Raw genomic sequence first — 25,251 nt, forward strand, 5'->3', positions numbered from 1 at the left:
TGGGGGAAGGGTCGAAAGTGGCTTTGAGTTGGAATCAGGGAGAACTAACTAAGTAAACTTAGAGAGAATGCGTCAAGGGTAAGACTGTAAATTTGGTTTCAAAAAGGGTTTTCCTAAGGATCCAAAGAAATGTGTATGTCGAAAGATCGTGGAAATATCACAGAGATACCACAGAAAATAAGTAAGGGGTCAGAACTCTGGGTACAGATTTGTGAGCCATTTCTATAAAGGTTAATAATTTACGTTATGAAGGTGGGTATTTCTTGTTTTGTGGGAAATTAAACCAGTGAATCCTCTATGTTAGCATCTATCAAAGCAAAAAGCGCTCGTATTCTCGAGCCCAGTTTCACTTCCAGGAATACATCCTACAGACATATTCAAAGATACACCACAGGGTGATACACGGATAAACACGTTCACAGCAGCATTTGCAGAGCCTCAGATGAGCATTTGCTGAGGAGATGCTTAAATAAACTATGTGGGATCCAAGCCGCGGAATACTTGATATCCATTAAAAAGAATGAAGGCGGCCCACGTGGGCTGATAGAGAACAATTTCTGTGAAGTGAAAGAAACAAGGTGGAGAGGCGGAAGCTGCCCTTGTCGTGGGTAACCGAGAGTAGGACCACGTGCCCGGGATCCGTGTCTCTGCGTGTGCGTTGACCGTGTGCGTTGACCGCCTCCGCGGTTGTGCACTGGGCTGGGAAGATAAACGAGTGGCTGGGGACAAGGTAGGAGGAAGACTTCTTTCTCACTGATGCATTCTGGAGCAGTTTTTGTATTTTGTACCACAGGTATATATTATGTCTTTAAGAAATGAAGGAAGGATTAGGCTGGGGGACGGATGGTCTGATAGATAGATGACCACGGAAGACCATAAGATCAGGAAAATGAGAAACTACAAAGAGAAACTGGAAGCACTCTTAAATTGGAGAAATACTCTTACCGAGTATCATGTCTTTACATCCGTTATAACAATTATCACCTTGTTTTATAATTACTTACTGACCTGTATGTCTTTCCTGCTAGATTCTGAGCTCCCTAAGGCTTTTTTGCTGATGTAAGCCCAGCACCTTTCACACTACCTGGCAAAGTAGGAATTCGACAAGTGTCTGTTGGGTGGTTTGAATGAGTAGGTTAAGTGAATTGGACGAATAAATTCTCTCTGGGAGCATGGATTAACGGATTTTTAAACTGGAAACTGCTGAGAAATGGGGGAAAAAAACACAAAGTAATGTACTACATAGTTTATTTTGGGGGAAAAAACTTGAATTTTTTTTTCAGGAGGGAGTGCCTGTGAGTGTATTTATAAACTATGTATTTTTTGAGGCTTTGTGCAAGGCACCTGGGTAGTTATGGTGAGGCATAAACTCTGAATCAACATAGATCTTACCCTCAAAGAGTTTACAGGCAAGTGGGGAAGGCAAGGTACAGTACGCACACTGGGTGTAAGGTGGTAATTACCGCTTTATCGGAACTGCAGACGAAGAACCACGGGACTTCACGGGAGGGAGAGGGCTCTTGTGCGCTGAGGGAAGCTTTGGAGCCTCCTGGGGGCCGCTGCACCCACACTCTCGTTCTAAACCTCGCATACTTCTGGGATTAATTAACTGATGATTGTTGAAACAATTTTACACACAAAAGCAGATTTTCAGACTAGCCAGATGGCTTTCTTTAGCACTGAAACTCCTACATTATTTCTCTCTTGTTTCAGACTTTCTGTTTCGAGAACATGTTATAGATAAAGACCAAATTATTTCACAGATTGCAGCAGGTGAACGGACTCTGGATGTGGTGTGTGATTTTCAAGTGCATGGATAGTAATTACAGCATTGCTGTGTATATATATATTAAAGGAAATTTTGATTATATTTAGAAGATTTTAGGGAAAATGAAAGTTCTGTATATATAATTTCCCAATTTTTCTCTCTTTAAAGTTATTAGGTATTTCTAAATACATTTTAGATGTACTTTTGAATGTACTTTATAAATACGAATAGTTATTTAGTTCTTGGGACGTGATGTGATTATTTCTATTCTTAAATTTATCACTTCTGCAAGGGAAATCTATGTTCAGTATATCTTTAGGGTGACTTACTTAATTTTGGTTTTGCTTTAGGTTCACCGTGGCATTTATTCTGGCCAGGGATGCTTCCTAGAAATGTAGAAAACTCCATTGCTATAGAAAAAATACTAAACATGGTACTTATGTTTGGAAATAAGGTTGAAATAGAGGTAAAGTAAGGGAAGCTATAAACTCACCCAGGCAGTCCACACCAGCACTCGTCGATGCGCTGGGTGGGGGTGGGGGGGACGGTTACCCCGTGGGAAACCTCTGGGTGGCATCTAAGAGACGGGTCTGTTGAAAAGAAAGCTCTGGGGGCACATGGGTGGCTCATTCAGTTAAGCCTCCCACTCTTGGTTTTGGCTCAGGTGATGAGCACAGGGTTGTGGGATCGAGCCCTGTGTCAGGCTCAGCATTCAGTGCAGATCTCTTTATCCTCCTCCCTCTGCTCCTCTCTCTCTCTCTCTCTCAAATAAATAAGTAAAATATTTTTAAAAGAAATAAAGGAAGGGAGCTCTGGTAAACAGAGCTCACCCAAAAGGCAGCATCTTCAAGTCTCTTCCTACCCAATCTGTACCCTGAGGTGGGCTTCCTTGATGGGCCTCTTGAAGTAATTATAACTAGCCCAGTTTTTACTTAAATCATACTTGTTGTCTTGATTTCTAATTAGCAACAGCATCCTTTTCACCTATGTTTTGGGATATTTTATCATGAAATAGAAATATAGCAGTTGAGACATTTTTTTCCTGACATTCACATTTTTTTTGTGAATATATGGATTTCGTTCAGCCTGATTGCACAGGAATTTAGCATGCTTGCAGCCAGGCCTGTTACCATCCCTGTGTTTGCTGGTATTGTTTAAAGCACTAAATACATCTTGATGGAAGTGGATGGTGAGAGGATATTGGTGTAAGAAATCAACAGTGCCTGCTTATAGGCCTGTCGGTTCAGTGGGGATTCCATCATAATTGCTGTTAGCTTACTTGAATTCAAGAAATGGGGCCAGCAAGGGGCACCTGGGTGGCTCAGTTGTTAAGCCTCTGCCTTCATCTCAGGTCATGATCCTCCCGCGTCAGGCTCCCAGCTCAGAGGAAGGCCTGCTCCTCCCTCTCCCACTCCTCCTCTTGTGTTCCCTCTCTTGCTGTCTCTCTCTGTGTCAAATAAATAAATTAAATCTTTAAAAAAAATAAAAGAAATGGGGTCAGCAAGAGACAACATAGAGGTAGAGAGATAGGAAGGATATGTGACTCTGCCATTTTTCTTGGTAAGTGTATTCAGAGAGTCATGGTAAGATAAGAAATAAATTTGCTACTCTTTTATGCCATGTCAGTTTCTACTTGGCATCCAGAGTTTCATGAGATATAAGCTCCGATGCTTAAAAATACATAGTTTTCCTAAATCGGTGTCAGTAAGTGCGTTGTAACCACAGGTGTTTGTCTGAAGAAACCACAGGGTTTCAGTGCTGGAGGCGGATCTGCTGGGCTTGACCATGTTGAGACAGTGTGTCAGGTCTGCAGTGTAGTACCTTCCTCAGGAGTTCTCAGCAATGATTTTGATTATACCTGAGAACTTAAGTATGTACTTTAGAACCTATTCTATTATAGTCCATTTGCCTATGAAATACTGAGTGAGCCGCTGCTGGGGAGTGGACCTCAGCAGATACAGAAATAAGGAAAACATGGTGCTTTCTTTTAAAAGATGACTATGTGGTTGGGTTCTAGACAAGAGAATATGCATCTACTTTATAGTGTCATTATTGCTATGATAACGCTGGTTGCCGTGGGATATAGAGAATGGGCTCTTGAATCAATCCAGAAGGAAGAAAGAAGAGAAGGGGGCAGAATGCCAGGGTTAGAAATGAAACTCTTCCTCACTTTGTTTGTAAGCTAGGACTTTCACTATACCTTCGATCACTAAGAATGAGAAGGAGAACAGTTATACGGAGGAAATATAACCTGTAGAACGTACAGGAATATGTCATTTCTCCCCCACCTGCCCAGATATAAGACGGTGTGTGGGGTGTCTGAACAAGTAGCATCATATTAGGACAGATCTTCTCTCCCAACCAGTTTAGATTTTATCCTGAAGATAGTGAAGCATCATGGAAAACTTTCTATAAGAAAATGTTTCAGAAGGAGCACTTTGTAGCAGTATGAAGTTTGGATTGAAGAACACAGAACTGGAAACAGGGGAACTACTTGAGAGGATACTGCATTTAGGTTTTTACTAATTTAGTCATAAACTGATAGGGTCATTAATTGAGGCAATATTAGAAGGAATAAAATTCTAATCATGTTTAGGTACCAGAACATGGTTATGGTACCTAAAAACCAATTTTGATTGATTTTTTAAAGATTTATTTATTTATTTTCGAGAGAAAAGACAGCAGGTGCAGGGGGAGGGTCACAGGAAGAGGGAAAGAGAATCCTAAGCAGACTTCATGCTGAGTGCAGAGCCTGCCATGGGGCTTGATCTCATAGCCCGTGAGGTCATGACTTGAGCTAAAACCAAGAGTCAGATGCTTAAATCAACTGAGCCATCCAGGTGCCCCTAGTATTTCCAGGATTTAATGACTAATGGAAAGAGAAAAATGTCACACGGTTTCCTGTTTGCTGCTTGAGGGGGAATTGCATGGACACTGGGCTGTTCGAAAGATCAGGAAACAGGATGAGGAATGAGTTGTGGCACGATCATCTTACATTTGAGGTACCTAGTGGGGCTTACAGGGAGGTAGAGTTAGGTCAGAGACACAAACAGGCCTCATCAGCAGTGCTAAAACCAAAGAAGGGAAGAAGTGTCCAGGGTGAGAAAAATATGTAGAGTTAGAACATTAGTGGCCAAGAATGGTGCCTGGAGAGACCAACATTGGACATGTTGGTGATGAGAGAAGCCTCGGGAGCATCCTGGGCAGGAGGAGTCAGGCAGAGAAGCCTGCGAAGCTAAGGACAGCGTAGTAAGCGGAACAGAGTGTAGTGAAACCTGGAAGATAACACCTAGAAAATGTGCATTGGATTTGACAAAGACTAGTTCCCAAGCAGATGCAGGAGTTCTTCCTTTTTCTTGGGTTGATGCAAGACATGAAAGTTGGTGATAGATTGGAATTTACAGGAGTGGGTTTGGAGCTCAAGGCTGTGAAAGTGAATTCAGGGCAACCTTGGGTAAAGAGTCTTTAGGCATCTGGAGAACAAATTATAAAAGCACTCTAGTAATGTGCCCAGGGACACTGCAGCTAACATATCCAAATCAAGTCTCTCTTTGTGGCTTCGGTATTACCAAGTTTTCGTAAGAAGGAGAAAAATATTCTGAGGAAAATAAAAGAAAAGCAAAGTGAAAACTGACGAAGATGGCGACGGTTGGGTTAGAATGCCTCTCCTCGGGGGCTGCCTTGCTGGCTCAGTTGGTGGAGCATGCAACTCTTGATCTTGGGGTTGTGAGTTCAAGCCCCACATTGGAGGTAGAAATTACTTAAAAATAAAATTTAAAATATAATAAAAAATAAAACTAGAATGCCTCTACTTAGGATTCTTCCCCCAAATCTTACTCAGCCGTATTTCTTTCTGGAACTCTCAAAACCTCTCTTCAGGCTGAAATTGAAAGTTAAGGTATCCACCAGGGGATAAAGGAAAATCACTGGGTAGAAATGTTTATTCATCTGATAAATTCTTCACATTCCTCTCTTTGTGTGGATATAGGTGAAACTAACACTTTCATTTATTCACTATTCTTGTCCATACTTAGCTCATTGTATACTATATTAATTACTTTGATAAAATTCACTCTTGTTTTTTTGGATATGACTTTCAGTTGCATGCCAGTCTTGAGATCCTCTCATACTTATTTCAGATTTTCATTATTTGGCTGGCATTTTTGTCTTCAGTGAACCAGAATCATCTCATTTTAAATTCACATGAGGCAGAAGTCCCAGCAGTCAGCACTCTACTTCTACTTACTAATTTATGGAGGTGTGATTTGGGTGATTTTTAAATTAAAAGTATCATTTTATATTCATAGTGATAATTTTGAGAATTTTACTAAATTTATATGCCTATAAATATCTTTATTGTCAGGAGTCTGACAAGTTAATTTCTTTGCTAACTATTTTAGTTATTAATATACTATGTAGGTTAGATCAGAATTCTATTGCTTTCATCCAAAGCTTTTTCAAAAATTCCCAAGCCAAGAAAGATGCATTATAATATTCACTTAAGCACATAAAGTTGAAGGCAAAATACGTTTGGGAATATTTTTAGTATATACTTTAGTATATACTGCATTTTAGTGTACTTTCTTAATAGTTCAAGGCTAGTTTTTGAAGATAAATTATTAAGCCAGTATATCATGCATCTAAGGTAATAATTCAAAGCCTTGACTAGCTTCAATATCTAAGAGGCTTATTTTCATATCTAGAATCTCAGATGAGGAAATGTAAGAGCTGGCCAGGCTTTGCCTCTTTCCATGATTCTTCTTTGTGTGGTTATGGCACAGCACCACATTTTTTGGGTAACTTAACTTCTCAGACAAAGGTTGCATTACTCAGAGTGAGCCTATCAAAAGAGTGAAATATATGTGCAGTTGGAGACCTTGAAAAAGAAACAAGGCATTGCAACACGATACCTAAATATTAAAAAGTATAATCCCCCCCAAGTATAATCTCCAAACACAGTATCTAGCCATTTGTGTCCTGCATCTTTCACTTAGCATATTACTTTAAAAACTCATCAAAATTGTTGCATATATCAGTAGCTTGTTTCTTTTTATGGATTTGCTCCATTACGTGGTGGTATCATAATAGGCTTATACAGTCACTAGTAGATAGGCATTTGGGTTCTTTCCAGTATGGGCTACTATGAAAAAAACTTGTGAGTATTCCAGTACAAAACTGTGAATGGACGTACGTTTTTAGTTATCTTGGGTAGATATCTAGGAATGTGATTTCTGGGTCATTTGGTATGTTCAACTTCCTTAGAAACTGCTAAATTACATTTGCATTTCTAGGATGTTATTTAACCTCATCACCATGCTTGTCATGGTTAGTCTTTATACTTTACTCATTGTGGTGGGCATGTAGCGTTATCTTGTAGTTTTAATTTGAACTTCCTGAACAACTAATGATATTAAGCATCTTTCTGTGTTGATTTGCTGTTTGGATATCTTCTTTTGTTAGGTTTTCTTAAAAGTGTCCTTTGAGGGGTGCCTGGGTGGCTCAGTGGGTTAAAGCCTCTGCCTTCGGCTCGGGTCATGATCCTGGGGTCCTGGAATCGAGCCCCATGTCGGGCTCTCTGCTCCGCAGGGAGCCTGCTTCCTTCTCCCTCTCTCTCTCTCTCTCTCTCTCTCTGCCTGCCTCTCTGCCTACTTGTGATCTCTGTCTGTCAAATAAATAAATAAAATATTTTTAAAAAAGTGTCCTTTGAAGGACAAGTCTTTTATAGTAGATGAAATATTTCATCAGGTGTGGTTGTGCATTTTGTGTTTAATTTAAAACCTCTTTTCCTCACCCAAGTTTCAGATTTTTCTCCCATGTTTTCTTCTAAAAGGGTGAATAGTTTCAGCACTTACATTTAGGTCTATGATCCATATCAAGTTAATTTTTGTATATGGTGCTATATGAGTCAAAATTCTTCCTCCTCCTCCTCCTCCTCCTCCTCCTCCTCCTCCTCCTCCTCCGCCTCCTCCGCCTCCTCCTCCTCCTCCTCCGCCCTCTTCTTCTTCTTCATTTTTGGATATCTAATTGTTCCAACATATTTGTTGAAAATACAGTCTGTTTCCCATTAAATTACCCTGACAATTCTGTCAAAAATCAGTTGACCATATACATGTGGATGGATATCTGAACCCTCTCTTTTGTTGCGTTAATCTGCTTCTGTCCATTCTTATGCCTGCCACACTGTCTTCAACACTTACATTAGAGTAAGTGTTAAAATTGGGCATTTGGGTCTTCCACTTTTGCTCTTCTTTTAAAAACATTGTTTTCACAACCTTATTTCCTTAACATTTCCATATAAATTATAGAATAAGCTTATTGATTTATACATAAAGATCTCCTGCATTTCAGCTGGGCTTGTCTTAAATCTGTTGATCAATTTAGAGAGAATTGACATATTAACAATAATGTGTTCTGATCCATGAGCATGGTATATCTTTCTGATTATTTAGATTTTCTCTAATTTTTTCAACAATATTATGTAGTTTTTAGGGTACAGGTCTTGAACATTTTTTGCTAAATTTATCCTGAACTATTTTATGTTTTTGATGTTATTTTAAGTGATTGGTCTTTCCAATTTGAATTGTTGGTTGATAATATATAGAAATGCAATTAATACTTATTACCCTTGAATCTTACATTCTTGCTAAAAAATTTTTTTGTAAATGTGTTGAGATTCTCTGTATAGATGATCATATCAGGTGAGGAAAGACACAATTTTACTTCTTTCTAATCATGCATTTTTGTTTCTTCTTTATTCTGCTAATACCTTGAATTTTGTTGTTTGATTTTTTTTAATGTTAAACCAATTTTGCCTTTCTTAAATAAACCAACTTGGTTATGAGATATTACCCTCTCGATGTGTTCTTGAATCCATTTTGCTAAAATTTTATTAAGAATTTTAAATATTTGTTTCTTTGTAATAGTCTTTAGGTCCCTCCTCTTCCCTACCCCAAATAATGTCTCTGGGTTTGAACTCAGGGTAATGTTTGCCTCTTGAAATGAGTTGGGAAGCACTGCTTCCTCTTCTGTTTTCTGGTAGATTTCACCAGTGAAATTTTTGGACCAAGAGTTTTCTCTGTAGGAAGGTTTTTACAATGAACTGGAAAAAAATAATTAATTAAAAAATTTTATATATATATATAAATATAAAATATAATATATATATGTATATATATATACCCATGCCTTTTTTTTTTTTCTTGAGTAAGCTTTGGTAGTTTATGTGTTTCCAAGAATTTGTTCATTTCATCTAAAATTTTAAGTATATTTGCTTAATATTGTTAATAATCTCTTGTTATTGCATTAGTGTCTGTAGGGAGCAGTGGTTAACATCTCTCTTTTACTATTGCAATTTGTGTCTTCTGTCCTTTTTATTTCTGATCATTCTTCCTAAAGGTTAATAATTTTTGTGGATATTCTCAGCGTTAAGTTCTGTTGTTTTTCTTCTAGTATTTTGGAGTTGCCTATTTCATTGGTTTTTACTCTTACCTTTATTATTTCCTTTCTTTTGGCAACTTTGGATTTAATTTGCTTTTCTTACCCTTGCTTCATAATGTGGAAACTTAAAGCATTTATTTAAACCTTTTTTTTTCTTTTCTAATACAAGTATTTAATATATAAACTTCCCTATAGGAACCAATTTTTTGTTGTATTTGCATATGAATATAGCATATTTTAAAGTTATGTATGTTTTTACATTTTTTTATATCTATTGTATCTATTCTTTTCCCAAATTTACTGATTTCTCATGTCCTATTTTTTTGACCAATGGACTATTTAAAGATGTGTGTTTTCCAAATAAGGTTTATTTATCATTCAGAAATGTCTACTCAGTGCTTATTGGGTTTTGGCCTTAGGGTGCACTGGGGTGAATAAACAGTCATATTAGAAAATAAACCCAATAAATATCATAATCGTGAACAGAATACTATAGTATGAGAGAGAAAAAAATGGAGAACCTACTTACTCTAAATTGGGTTACCTGTTTGAGGACATAGTACTTAGTTTGAGACTTGGTAGCAAAAAGTATGGGGAAGCGGCTACAGGCTCAGAGGCCCTGGAGAGAGACCATTTGTAGCTCCCAGCTCTCGGCGCACTGATCCTTCCCCAGGGATGGGTTGCATTCCTATTTTCGTCTACACTAGTAAGTTCTTTCTCTTACGCAGTTCATATTATGCTATTAAGGAGATTTAGAGACATTTCTTCTATTTATTTATTTGTTTGTTTATTTTTATTATTTCTTATGTTCAGTTCTTCTTAATGGAATAATTTATACATTTATCATCTCAAATTAATAGAAATTGTAGTTTTAGTATGATAAATAGATGATAGGCCTTAGAGACAGACAACCTCTGTTTGAATCTCAGCTTTACCACTGAATAGCTATGTGATGCTGGGCAAATTTTATAACATCTCCAAGCCTTAGTTTTCTCGTTTCTGTGATGTAGATAGTAATTCTATTTTATAAGGATGTTTTGCAGATTATGCCCGTAAGTCACTTGGTACAGTGCCCAACAAGTAGCAGTACACAAAAATGGTGCCTGTTGTGGTGCGCCTGGGGGGCTCAGTCAGTTAAGCATTGACTTTTGGTTTCCACTGAGGTCATGATCTCAGGGTCCTGGGATGGAGCCCCACTGGGACTCTGCACTCAGCGGGGTGCATCTGTTAGGATTCTCTCCCTCTACCCATCCTCCCCCAGCCCCACACTCTCTCTCTCTCTTTCTCTCAAATAAATAAATAAATAAATAAATAAATCTTTAAAACCTATTCTGCCTATTCTGATAGCAATGGGAATAATCACTTATGTTTAATCACTTACTATATTTAGTCATCTGTAATATGGAGATAACATTATGTAGCTTTTATGATTGTTGTTAGAATGTTCTGTTCTTAATGCTCCAGAATGACAATGTGTATTATTTTTCTTGTATTGGTATTGAATATAGCCCAGATATATCACATATATCCTAATAAATATAAATATTTTAAAACAATTACCTTGAGAAATTTTACCTTTTTAAAAGTATGTTTTGTTTTCCAAATGAAGAATTATTTTAATTATAATAATGGGTTGGAAATTTAAAATGATTAAAGGAAGATATTTTTTGTCTTTTCACGTCATTAAGTATTTCCAGACTTTTAATCCTAGAAAATTTTAACTTGTCTTGCATTACTTTTTTAAAAAATTGCCTGTATACAGGCTATGCTTTCAGAGAAATACCGGTCACCTAGTTGGTGATCTAGAATTCTTTTTACATTTTCAGACTTGTAGGAAGGGGCCAAGAAGCAGACAAATAGGGCTTGAGGCATTTAGCTGATAATTTATAGCTAACACAGTTTCAGCCTCCAGCAACTCTGACCTTAGATCTCTGTCAGTTCTTCTGTGGTATTCTAAAGGGTTAATTTGTAGTTCAAGAAATATATATTGAACTATATTATTAAATACGGCATTTTTTTAAAAAGATTTTATTTATTTATTTGACAGAGAGAGATCACAAGTAAGCAGAGAGGCAGGCGGGGGGTGGGGGGGGGGAAGCAGGCTCCCTGCTGAGCAGAGAGCCCGATATGGGGCTCGATCCCAGGACCCTGAGATCATGACCTGAGCCGAAGGCAGAGGCTTAACTCACTGAGCCACCCAGGCGCCCTAAATACGGCATTTTTATACTTACGTCTATATCATAATCATTTTCAAAAGAACCTTACTTAAAAATGCAATGCAAACATTGATTACTTTGCATTAATTTTCCGGTGTGAAATCAAACTGTGAGCTTAGCTTGTAAAAAGGATAAACATTATCTGGGAGATAATTCAATGAAGACTTGCTTGTTAAATGTAAGAATACTTTCATTCGAGCCTATAAAATTAAGTATTCAAGTGTTTATTTCATGATGTATTTAATACTGTTCCAGTTGTGTAGTATTTGCTATGGACTGAATATTTGTGCCCCCCTCACCACAAGGCTCCAATGTTGAAGCCTGACCCCCCCAGTGTGATGGTACCAGGAGGGCAGGGTCTTTGGGAGGTGCTGAGTCATGAGGATGGAACCCTTGTGGGAGGGATTAGTCCCCTTAAAAGAGCGACCCCAAAGAGTTTACTCACCCTTCCACCACATGGGGATACAGCAAAAAGACAGCCATTGGTGAACTAGGAGGGAAGCTCTCACCTGACACCCAGTCTACCAGTGCCTTGATCTTGGACTTCCCAGAACTGTGAGGAGTAAAGTTCTATTGTGTATAAGCTGCCCCCAATCTTGGGTGTTTGTTATAGAGCAGCTTGAACAAACTAAGACACTGTCATTGATTCGTCTCTGTGGGGGAGCCAGAGCCATTCTTTTAATCTGAAGTCTTTTTACAAACCCAGGGGCTGTGTTGATCCACACATGGTGCAGACATGTCTTGTTGCTTTAACTAATTAGTTGTCTTCAGAATATTCAGGTTTTAAGCTCAGTGGATGTTGTGATAACAAATGTCATCATTGAAAATGAGCATATTTTGTTACTCTCTAGTTAACCTTTTTTTGTTTTCTACCATTACTAAGGAATGACTGAAAGTTGTACAAGTGGTATATACAAGAGGAAAAATGAGTTTAAAATCTTAGATTGCAGTGATAATTCTTTAGGAAATTTTTTATTTCCAGATTTTTTTGTTTTTTGAAAAGTTACTTGCATTAAATACTAAATTTTTGCACAGTGAAGAAAACCATCAATTAAATGAAAGGCACTTTACTGAATGGAAGAAGATATTTGTAAATAATACATACGATCAGGCATTAATATCCAAAATATATTAAAAACTTATACAATTTAATATAAAAATACCCAACTCCATTAAAAAATGGGCAGAGGACTTGAATAGATGTTTTTCCAAAGAAGACATGCAAGTGGCCATCAGACACATGAAAAAATGCTCAACATGACTCATCATTAGGAAATGCAACTCACAGTGACGATGGTGTATCACTTCATACCCACTGGATTGGCTGTTAACAAAAACACAAAAAAATCATAAGTGTTGGCGACAGTGTAGAGAGAAGGGAACTCTTGTACAGTGTTGCTGGGAATTTAAACTGCTGCAGCCACCATGGGGAACAGTATGGAAGTTTCTCAAAAAATAAAAATAGAACTATCATATGATCTAGCAAATTCCACTTCTGGATATTTACTCAGAGAAAATGAAAACACTATTTTGAAAAGAGAAATGCATCTCTCCTCTCATTGCAGCATTGTTTATAATAGCCAGGATATTTGAGAAAGCACCCTAAGTGTCTACTGATAGATGAATGGATAAAGAAGATGTGATATATATTATATATTATATATTTAATATTTTATATTACATTTATATCATATTTAGGATATATGTTACTTTTACTTTTATAACTATATATATATGCATATCTACACAAACACTTGCATATACAATGGAATAGTACTCAGCCATAAAAAAGAACAAACTCTTGCCATTCACAACAACATGGATGGGCCAGGAGGGCATTGTGCTAAATGAAATGATTCAGACAGAGAAAGCTAGATAAGCTATAGATTCTACTTCGATGTGGAATCTAAAAAACAAAGCAAGTGAACAAACAAAACAAACAGATTTATAAATACAGGAAATAAACTGTTGCTTACCAGAGGGAGGAGGGCAGGAAAAATAGATGAAGAGGACTAAGATACAAACTTTGTTATGAAGTAAATAAATCATGGGGATGTGATGTACAGCATAGGGCGTATATGGCATGTGGAGACAGATCATAGCTAGAATTATTGTGAGGATCATTTTACTCTATATAAAAATATTGAGTCACTATCACTATGACGTACTCCTGAAACTAGTAGGACTTTGTATGTCAATGACTCTTCGGTTAAAATAAAGAATATAACTTTTTCAAAATAGATCAGTCTGTTTTCAAAATAAACAGGTTTCGTGATGAAATACAGACTTGTTTATTTAGTAGGGTAAGATAATCTATTCACATTAGTGTCTTCCTACAGTAGGACTAAGTACAACCAACCAAAAAACATGGTTTTTTTTTTCCCTTAAGGGAACTTAAATTTCTAAACATGCTTTTTGCTTGGGTTGCAAATAACTCACTACTGTTTTTGAACAAAATGATATTCAGGTATTTTATATGATTTTATTTTGCTTCTAATGAAAATACTTTATCTTCAAAAGTGTAAGCCTTATTTTCCCTAAAAATAATTACTTGAAAAGTATTTTTGAATTTCCCTTCATTCTTGACATACTTACAAAGCACATAACACGGAATACGAGGTCTGGTGGTGAGGAGGCCAAGCTCTAGGTACTTGTGTAGTCTTTCTCTTTTCCTTGTGCCTCTGCCAAGAAAACCAAATTAATAGAGCATTAAATTTGTCACAAGGGTTAACAGTGTACGTATGTGACAGCTTTGTAAAGTTTTCTCCTATTATAATTGTAACAACTGCACATTCATTGCCGAACATCAAAAAGCCAAAAAGTTACTTCAATTCAGTTGAAAAATTTATTGACTGCTTGTTGCTACAGGCTCGTTACTGTGCTGTGTACTTGGTCTACGATGTGAATAAGACAGATGGCCTCTGTATTTAAGGAAATCTTAGTGTTTTGGGGAATTAATATTAAATAATTACAAGTCATTTTCATGGTATAAAACAGAAGATGAAAACCACTCTAAATCTCACCATCTAGCAATAATTGCTGTTACCGCATTAGTATATTTTCCTGTTTGTATACTGTACACAGTTTCCATTTTATTCAGTGTTATAAAATACTCATTGTCTGGTAATTAATTATGTAGATACATGCTAATTTATTAAATCCTGACCAAATTTTTGAACATTTAGATTGTTTCCATTACTTAATCAACTTGGCTTAGGTATAATCTACATATAATAAAATGTGCCCACTTTAAATAGAGGTGAATTTTTAAACATTTTAAAATTCATAATTTTTAAAAATTATGAAATATACGTGAATTTTGACAAACGTATATGTGCATGGAGTTCCCATTATAATAAAGATGTGGACCATTTCTATAGCCTCAAAAAGTTCTGCCATGTCATCTGTCACCCAATCCTCCAACCCACACCTGGCCCAAGGCAACCACTGACCTGCCTTCTGACCTAAAGATTTCATTTACCATTTCTGAAATTTCTTTGAAATGGAATCATACAATATATGTTGTTCTGTGTGTCTTTTTCTCAGCCCAGTATTTTTGTTGCATTTCTCCCAAGCTTGTTCCATTTCTGGCTGAGTAGGTGATGCACGCATGGCCGTAGGAAGGCTTGTTAATCTACCCTGCTCTTCATGTACATTTGGATTAATTCCAGTTACTGCCTAATAATAAAGGGGATATGCACATTCATGAGCCAGCTTTCTTTTCTCTTGGGTATATACTGAGCAGTATCATCGCCGAGTTTATAGTAAGCACGTGTTTATGTTTTTTAAAAAATTCCAACACTGTTTTCTAAAGTAGTGGTGTCATTTGACTTTTCCAGTATTGATGTCGTAGGAATTCTGTTGGTTCCACATTCTCACCAACACTTGGTGGGGTCAGTCTTTTTAATTTAGTTATTCTAGTCCGTATACAGAAATGCAGTAGTATAGTTTTAAGTTCCATTTCTGATGATTAATGATACTAAATATCTTTTCACACACTTCTTGGCTGTTCAAATACAGTTTTTGTGACCTGTCCCAGTATTTTGCCTATTTATTAATTGGTTTGTTTTCTTATTGTATTCTAAGAGTTATAAGTAGTTTGCCAAATATATCACAGATAATTTCTCCTGTACTGTACCCTGTTTTCTTGATATTTTTTGACAACAGTAGCTTTTAATTTTAAAGCCCCAGTTTATCAATTCTTCTGTTTTCTGGCTTTTATATTTTTGGTCTACTACCTAAGAAGTCTTTGTCTACCCTAAGTCACAGATATTTTCTTTTAGAAACTTCTATAGTTGTACCTACAACATTTAGGTCTATGACCCATTTTAATTTGATTTTTATGTATACAGTAAGATAAGGATTGAGGTTCATTTTTTCCCCTTACGAATATCCTGTTTCTCCGGCATCTTTTGTTGGAGAGACTTTACTCTGACTTTGACACCTTTGTCGAAAGTCGATGCCATATATTTGTTTCTGGACTCCCTGTTACATTCAGTCAATTGATGTGTCTTTCCTTACACCAATACCATACTGACTTGATTATTACAGCTTTAAAGTATATCTTATCATCAGGAAGTGCACTGTTGTTTCTCAGAATTGTGGCCCTTCAAGATCCTATGCATTACCGTATCAGTATAAAATCAGCTTCTTAATCTCTTCTTAATCTTTTCGGAAAAGCCTGCTGGGACTGTGATGGGATTGTTTTGAGCTTATAGATTAGTTTGGGGAGAACAGACCTGTCCGTAACCTTAGTGTTCTGATCCATGCACTCAGTGTATCTGTTTACTTACGTCTTCTCTAAGTTCTAGTAAAACGTTTTGTGAGGGGCGCCTGGGTGGCTCAGTGCATTAAGCCTCTGCCTTCGGCTCAGGTCATGATCTCAGGGTCCTGGGATCGAGCCCCGCATTGGGCTCTCTGCTCAGCAGGGAGCCTGCTTCCCCCTCTCTCTCTGCCTGCCTCTCTGTCTACTTGTGATCTCTGTCTGTCAAATAAATAAAATCTTTAAAAAAAAAAAAAGTTTTGTGATTTTTTCGTATATAGGTCTTGCATAACTTTTTTCAGTCTCTCCTTACATGTTTCTATTGTGTTTTCATTGCCAGTTGTTTGTTGCCAGCATATAAAACTACTGATTTTTTGTGTACTTCCGTTGTAGCAGATAGCCTTTTGAATCTCATAAGTTTTATAATTTCTTCTTGTAAATTTCTTTGGAATTTCTATGTAGACAGGCTTGCTGTCTGTGAATAAAGGCAGTTAACTTCTATTCCACTTAGTATGGCATTTATATATTTGTCTGTCTACGCCATATTTCACTTGACTAGGAACTCCTGCACATGCCCAATGAAAGAAGTGAACATTCTTGTTTCCAGTCTCAGGGGGGAAAGATTCAGGCCATCATTAAATGTGATGTTAGCTGTACATTTTTAGATGCCTTTTATCAGCTTGAGGAAGTTCTCTCCTGTTCCTGGTTTGTTAGGAGATTTTAGTATCAATGGCCATTGAGTTGTTTTAAAAGCTGCTTTTGCATCATTTGAGGTGATCGTATGGTCTTCCCTTTTTTAGTTTGTTAATATGGCAGATTACATTGGTTTCAAATGTTAATCCAGTCCTTCATTCTTGGGATTAACCATCACTAGTCATGCTGTATTATTATCATCTTTTGTTGGATATGATTTGGTCAAGTTTTGTTAAGTCTTCTTACATCTATGATTATGAGGGAATATCGATACCATTTCATGTAATGCCCTTGTCTAGTTTTATATTAAGGTAATACTAGCCTCATGTTATGTTTAAGATGTATTTCCTCCTGTTTTCTACAAGTATTTGCATGAAATTGTTATTCCCTCTTTTTTAGGAGTTTAGTAGAATTCACTATCAAACTAGGGGGAAGAATTTTTGGAGTTGGTTTTTTTTTTTTTTTTTTTTACATTTTTTTTAAGATTGTATTTATTTATTTGACAGACAGAGATCAGAAGTAGGCAGAGAGGCAGGCAGAGAGAGAGAGAGGAGGAAGCAGGCTCCCGGCTGAGCAGAGAGCCGGATGTGGGGCTCAATCCCAGGACCCTGGGATCATGACCTGAGCTGAAGGCAGGGGCTTAACCCACTGAGCCACCCAGGCGCCCTGAGTTGGTTTTTAAATACAAACTCATATTTAACTTACCACATTTTTTAAAGATTTTAAAGGTTTGTTTATTTAGAGACAGGGAGATAATGGCCTGAATGTGGAAAGGGGAAGAGGGAGAGAGAGAATTTCAAGCAGACTCCCCGCTGAGAGTGGTGGTGGACACAGGGTTCCATCTCATGACCCTGAGATTGTGACCTGAGCCGACAACAGGAGTCAGACACTCACCCATCGGAGCCACCCTGGCACTCCTAACTTGTCTCATTTTATATTCAAGGTAGGCTGTACTGTCTTACATAACCCTAGGACCCTTTCACCAGCACACCTTCATTTTCCCCCTTCAAGGTTTTGTGCTGTTGTTAATACATTTTTACCTTTATGTGTACTATGAATGCCACAATGCATTGTTTTTTTGGTTTTAGACCAGCACTGTCTTTTAAAGAGATTAAAAACATAAGAAAAGTCAACATATATTAGCCCACAAAGTTACGATTTGCAGTCTCTTTTTTACCTTGTGTAGACTCAGCTTTTCATCTGGTACCATTTTGCACCAGCCTGAAGCATTACCTTGAACATTTATAGTGCAGTGTTGCTGATGATTTCCCTAACCTTTTGCATGTCCCCAAAAGGCTTTATTTTGCCGTCATTTTTGGAAAGTTATTTTAGCTGTGTATAAAATTGTAGTTTGCCAGTTCTATATTTAATTACTACAAAGATGCCTCTCCTCTTTCTCTGGTTTGCACAGTTTCTGACAAGTCGTCTGCTCTCATTCTTTGTTCCATGTGCTCACCGAGTTCCCCCGTCCTGTTACGCTTTCCTTTTAGCACTTGCTCTCAGCTATTTAATTATGGTGTGCCTTGTAGGATTTTCTTCACATTTCTTTCTGTTGGGTTTTTTTAAAGCCTTTGTGAATTTGTAGGCTTATAGTTTTCATCAAATTTGAAAACTTTTTGGTTAAGTTTTTTGTTGTTGTTGTTCTTTCATTTCTTGTGTCCTATCCCAAGAGTGTACTTATGCATCTTTTAGCCTGCAGGATACTGTCCTACAGTTTATTAATGCTCGGTTCATCATTTCCATTATTGTTTTCCTGTCTTTAATTTTAGATTTGTTTCCTGCGTCTTCAAGTCTGTTATCATTTTTTTAACCCCTATGGTCTAGCAAGGTGATAATTCAATCCAGTTTTTCATTTTTCATCTAGGACATCTCAGACTTTATCTCTTAGGGTTTTATTTAATACTTTGTTTTTCTTATACTTCCCATTTATTTCCCTGTTATGCTTCTCTCTCTACCTTTTGAACCTCGAGACCATATCTTAATAGCTGCTTTATCACAGTATTCTTCTATTCTGTTGTCTATGTCACTTTCTGAGTCTGTTTCTGTTCATTGATTTTTCTCCAGTAATGGGTTATAATTTCCTTGTTCTTCTCAGGTTGGTCTGACTCAATAGCAGTGATCTTTTCCAGGCTAGCTTTTAAGCCAAGCCTGGCCACCCTGGCCTTTGTGCTACGGAGGCAGTAACCTCCCAGACACTCCTGGCCACCACCAAATCTCTTAGGAAGCCTTTCCGTCCTGCCAGCTGAGGAGGCAAAGTACTTTGAGTTCGTGCGAGTCTGCGATCACTTCATCTGACCTCTTCCATTGTCTCTTTCCCTGGCCTCAACATTTTCCTCACATACATGTGCTTCCTCTTTGATGGATTTTCCCACTGGATGCAGAATTTTAAGATATGTTTTTGTTTTTCATTTAGCCATTGGGATGTATAGTTCCATTGCCTTTTTGCCCCTTAGAAGGCCCTTAGCCTCTTAGAAGGCAAGGATTATTCTCCTATTTGTTCCTCTGTATGTAATGTTTCTCCCCCCTCAGTATTTTTAAAGGGTTTTCTGTCACTGGTTTTTCTGTGATTTGAATGTGCTCTGCCTTCTGTTCCAGTTGTTTGTGCGTGTTTATGAGTTTTCATCATATCGGGATTCATCGAGACACACAGATTTATGCATTTATTATTATTTTTTGTCTCTAGAAGTCCCATTTATTTCTACTTATATTTTCCTTTCTCTTTCTTTTCATGAAATGTTTTAAAGTCAGTCTTAATTAATTCTATCATCTGCTGTTCTTAAGGTCTTTCTAAAGACTGATTTTTCTCTTGGTTATGGGTCATATTTCCTACATCTCCTTGTGTCTGGTAATTGTTGACGGATACCAGATCACTGGAATTTTACACAAATGCCTGGATTTTGTTGTCTTCTCCGTATTTGCTAGCTTTTGTGGGTTTACCTTTGACTGTTTTTGAAATGTCTCCTGAATGCCTGGCTGTTCCGTGATGACGTGGTTCTGACTGGTCAGAAACTGGATGTGTCTCAGCTCTGAGTGAGCTCCGGGAGTCACGGGGCGTGCAGACCTCCGTTTGTTCTCTGCTTGTTCTCGCAGACTTTAACCTTACACGCGCGTTGCTCGTACTCCGCAGCAGACTCCACTATGGATTTTGTGTAGCTTCCTTCTCACTGGGGCTCATCCTGTCCTGCAAATGCCTTTACCTCATCCTCCGCGAAGTCTGCTTTTCACTCTCCAACGGTGAGACCTGGGTTATGCTTGGGATCAGTCCTTTCCTGCCGGTATGTTCCATAAAGTGCCTCGGACAGAAGGCAACTGGTTTTAGGGCTCACTCATTTGTTTCTCTCTTCACAAAGATCTTGGTCCTGTACTGCCCATTGTCCAGTAGTTAAAGAGAATTCTGTTAGATACTTTTCCCAGTTGTCATTTTGTTGTTGTTGTTTTATGTGTTTTTGCCCAGTTGTGTACAGCAAGAGGGTAAGTCTGGTCCCGTGAACTTTTTAATCCTTGTTTTCTAGTTAAAATCTTAATTAGTTTAATATTTTATATTTAACTATGACTACATCAGGGATTTATTTTGATACAATATTAGATGAAAATCTAATTTTTCAATATAGTATGAAGACTGTTTTTGCATTTTTTTTCATATATACTGCTACAGAGGATATCTTTTTGTCAAAGACTTCTGCATTTCCCTTTTTAAAAGGAAATTTCTAAAGAAGGAACTATAGTACTTTAAAAATTATCTTAGTATCTATTGCCAATTGCCCTGTGAAGAGTTGCTCTCTGCTTATACCCCAGCTACCAGTGTATGAAGATACTCATCTCCCAACCCTTTCAGTGACAATGCTCTTTCTGGATATGCTAAATTGTCTTTTTATGTTTTTATCTTGCTCTCATTGATTATTGTAAGATGGCATGTTTTCATGAACTGTATTCATTTGTATTCCTCTCATTTTAATTATCTATGTCCTTTCCCCCTTTCCCCTTGTGTTTTAGTCTTTTATTATTTTATTTGATTTCTCTACATCTGTATGCCATCTTTTTCTCTAACTAGTGCCCAACACAGTGACTTTAAAATAATTAATACTCACTAAGTGGAAAGTTGATTCAAAGCCAAGGTAGAAACTGAGACGGAATACCAGAGACTTAGGTAGAAAATCAGGTGAGAGATGTATCACCAAAGCCAAGGAACATGTTCAAGGAGGAGGCCAACAGCCAGCGTCCTCAGGTCCAGACCAGGAAGAAGGGCAGACTATAAATAGATCATTATATTTGGCAATTAAGAGATAGATCCTTGGTTAATCTTAGCAAGAATTAGTTCTATAAGGTAACAAGGGTAGACATGACAGGACAGCAGATTGAGAAATAGAGTTCTTCTCCTTAAGCATAATTTTTTAAGCTGATATTTATATAGAAATTTGGCTGGGAGACAAATTGAAGAATATGGTCCAAATAAAGATCTCGAAGCCTGCATGTATTATATTGATTTAGTGAGGCTCTATATCTTTTATACAGTAGATATGTAAGTAGTAAACTTGACATTTTTTTTGAAAAATTTAGAAATCTAAACAATATTTTCATCCCATTAGAGGATTGCCACAAATCTACACAGAGATCACAGGGGCTCCTTCATCCAAGCTAGCGGTATTTTGGATAAAGCATGGCAGAAGTTATTTTGACCCAGACATTTTTCAGAATAGCTTTACTGATGATACATGCTTCTTTCTACTTCTCATCCTCATTTGGATGGTAATACATTAAGAAAATGTATCTGCCTATATAAAATGAATAAATTTTGAGATATCCCTGAGTAATTGTACATATTGGTTTGATTCTTGGCATACTATCTTGGATCATTTGTAAGACATATTTACCATTTCTGCAGTCAGAATTCCTTTGATAGTTGATGGTTTATTATAGCTTGAATTGACAACTTTTTTTTGTTTCTTAGTATTAACTTAAAATGATGATGGAGTTCCAATCAGGAACATCTTAGATTTGATAAAATATGACAAGAAAGTAGAGAGCATTAGAGTTTAGAGACTGTCTGCCAAGTATTTTAGTTTTACTATAACTAATGTTAAGTCATATTCCCTCCTGATCTTTATTGTGACAGTGGGTTATGGATAAAATAGATCTTAAAATAATGATAGACTCTTCAGTGGAGGTGGAAAAAAGGAAGAAATATGTCAGAAGAAATCTGTTTTTATGTTGCTTAAATTATGATTTGGTGTGTGAGGAACAAGTCTTCATTAACCATCATTCTTAGACATTTGTTGGAGCACCAAGAGTCCATAATCCATGTGAAGGTGTAGTTAATTTCTGATCTTTTAGTCTAGGATACACTGATGGGTTCTTTTTTTTAATCACAGACGTGTATTGAATACCTACAGTGATATCTAGCCGTGTACCCAGCACCATCAAGATCTTTCATTGTTCTTGGCAGATTTCTTAATACAGTGAAACAGTACATTGAAAGTCAATTCATAGTGCCAGGAACCTGCTCCTTCCCCATATGCCGTGTTGAACTGAGATGAGATGGGCAGTTTCATAAATAAGGAGCTAGTCTAAATGGAGAGCTGCGTGTGTGGCCGCAGTGAGCTCCCAGGAAATGTCTGTTGACTGAGGAGTGATCTGTCCTGTAGGTGACGAAGAGAAGTGGATGAGCGTGTGGTTTAAATGATTCTATGAGGGGAGGTTGGTGTTGTGGTTATTACTGAAGTAAGGAGAGGTAACGGCAGCTTCTCAGTCCTTTTGGCCATTACTAAAGTGAAAACTTGAAGCCTTATGATTTGTCATTGTAGAAAACCTTGATTCAAACTTTGAAAACATTTCTAGAGATCCGAGGAGCCCAGGATGCTTGTAGAATGTAGCAAGCTCCCATCCATCAATTTTGGCAAATCAGCAGTCCTTTCTTTGAAATCAAATGTAAATCAAATAATTAAGTAGAAATATTACATCTCTGTTGTGTACATTTATTTTAATCATGTCTCAGTGCCTCATCCTTGAAAGAGTGAAGCGACAGTATAGCGAGGGGAAAATGCAGTCTGATGATGCATACTTTTTTCCTCGAGTAACTGAAGGTTAAATGGGTAGCAAGCAGAATGCCTTAAACAAGATTGGTATATTGATTAAAACGCTGATTTAACAGCTCGCAGTCTCCCCTTGGAAACCTGGAGAAGATAAGCCAGCTGCTGTGTAAGAGTGCTCCGTGTCCGCTGAGAGTACACTATCTATCATCACAATATGGTGATGAGAGGTGTTTTATGTTTGTGTTAATTTCCCCCACTAAATCAGTAATTATTACAATCCTGTCCCTGCTGTTTACCCTGCAGCTGTTTTTCCATTTGTCGAGAGAGCGGGTGTTCTCCGAGGACCGCACACGTTTCTATGGTGCAGAAATTGTCTCTGCTTTGGACTATCTACATTCCGGAAAGATTGTGTACCGTGATCTCAAGGTAAAAAAAAAAAAAAAAAAAGTAATCAAAATTTGTTTTTGCAGAGACTATAGGGACAAACACAAAGTAATTACAAAGTTACAGAGTTTGGAGAAAAGCAGATTTAGTTGGGAAAAAAAAAGCAGTCTGTTTAAGAACGTAGTTCATTGCATTTGACAGGAATTCCATTCACTGATACGGACGTAGGTCCTTCATGTCTGAGTTTTTGACGTGCGCCGTAATTTCTGCTTGACAGCTCTGACCTGCCCATGACAGTTTCATTTTTCTGGAAATTTACGGGCAATGGTAAACATCCAATTCAGAGTCAAGTGACTTTGTCAGGGACATTCTAAAGTAACTTTAATTATTACATTCTACCGTCCTGTGATGTGTTATGGAGAAACTTTTATCATATGTAAGATATTTCTTGTGGGGGGGATGTATTTAATTTGATTTTGGTCTTCACTTTGTGGTGGGTTTAAAAACCAGGAACGTTTTAATACAGCCTTTTTGATTCATTCATTTTCCATTTCAAAAAGCTCCATGTTGTTTTTTGGACAGTAGTGACTTGACTTCTCTGAGTTCCTTCCTGACGAGAACCTCGAAATAGCTCAGGGGTTGGCATACTTTCTGTAAGGTCCAGAAAGGCTTGGGTGTCCATAGGCGCTTCTGTAACTCCTACGCTTCGGTCCTGTAGGACGGTAGATGCTTGAGCTAGAACTTTATTTACCAAAATAAGCAGTAGGCTAGCTTTGCTCACGGGCCATAGTTTGCTGAGCCCCGGAGTAGCTCATGGAAGGTCATAGTGAAGTTCACGAGACTGTTTTGACTTAGATCGGCCACATTAAGGAAATGTGCACCGTGACACATTTTGAACACAGTCTAAATGTGACTCTCGTACTTTTGTAAAAAGTAAAGCATACAGTAATCTTGACTTATTAAGATTTGATACAAAGTTGCTTAATTTAGTAAATATTAGTTCACTTAAAGTATGATTTGATTTGGAGAAATAGAAATCTTTTATGAAATCCCATCTGTACGAAATATATCTCCATACCCTAAAAGAAATCACAGTTACCCCTCGCTCCTGCCTCACTCCTTTTAAACACCTGTGGTTCCTAAGTTAACTAAGCACTTGTCTGGTTCTTGCAGGGTGTTGTTGTCATGTACCTTTAGGCTATGAATGACCCTAAGGCATAACCCTCTCACAAAGTACTATCTGCATGCAGACAGTGAGATTTATAGTATGTATGTTTGTATGATGTATTATGCGTTCAAGTCTAAAAGAAGCTATAAATACTCTATTTAGGAAAAATGAACTATGCAGCTTTGATCCACCAGATCGGGGATGAGCTGATGTCCAAACGCCAAAGTGCACCTGAAGTCTTTATAACCAGGAATGTGACAGAATTAAGCCCCTGTAGTTTAGGTCTTTGCGGCCAAGTAATCCGATGATCTTGAATCTAGATGTTTTTTCAAGAAAGTAGTTCCATGGCATGATGAAACTTACAAGTTATGTTGCGTTTCCAGACTTACTTAGAAATAGTTCGCTCTTCTCTGAGGCTGCTCTCCCCTTGCCTGAAGTGTTATCTTTTATGGATTCTAGTTGTAGGGAAAAAGGGGGGTGTTTCCTCGATTTAAGGAAGTAGGAATCATTTGGAGGGACTCAGTAACTTTCAAAATGCTTGAGCTGGAAGCAAAACTATTAACCTAAAGAAACAAGGGAAAGAATGCCCATTTGATCACCAGGATCGATTAAGGAATGATATAATGGGGATGGTCTTGGTCAGTAGTCTTTGTTAATGATTCCTTCCGAGATGAATGGACATGTTGGTATATCAAAGTGCATTTAATAGGAGTTTCATTGCTGTGTCCTTTCTGATGCTAGAGTTAGACCAAAATTCTTAAGCAGAATTTTGGTACGTATGAATACCAGACCAT

At 37.5% G+C, this 25,251-nt stretch overlaps 1 protein-coding gene across 4 annotated transcripts in view; it reads left to right on the forward strand.

The window, feature by feature from the left end:
- Positions 1-25,251, forward strand: part of AKT3 (AKT serine/threonine kinase 3) — a 295,963-nt gene that overhangs the window by 206,087 nt on the left and 64,625 nt on the right. For all 4 annotated transcript variants that reach the window (XM_032862896.1, XM_032862895.1, XM_032862898.1 and 1 more), the window contains one exon: positions 23,209-23,331. In XM_032862896.1, the coding sequence (XP_032718787.1) occupies positions 23,209-23,331 (123 nt within the window). The remainder of the gene's footprint in view (positions 1-23,208; positions 23,332-25,251) is intronic.

This window comes from Lontra canadensis, unplaced genomic scaffold (genome assembly GCF_010015895.1).
Source record: "Lontra canadensis isolate GAN:19392208 unplaced genomic scaffold, GSC_riverotter_1.0 scaffold24, whole genome shotgun sequence".
Lineage (NCBI taxonomy): Eukaryota > Metazoa > Chordata > Mammalia > Carnivora > Mustelidae > Lontra > Lontra canadensis.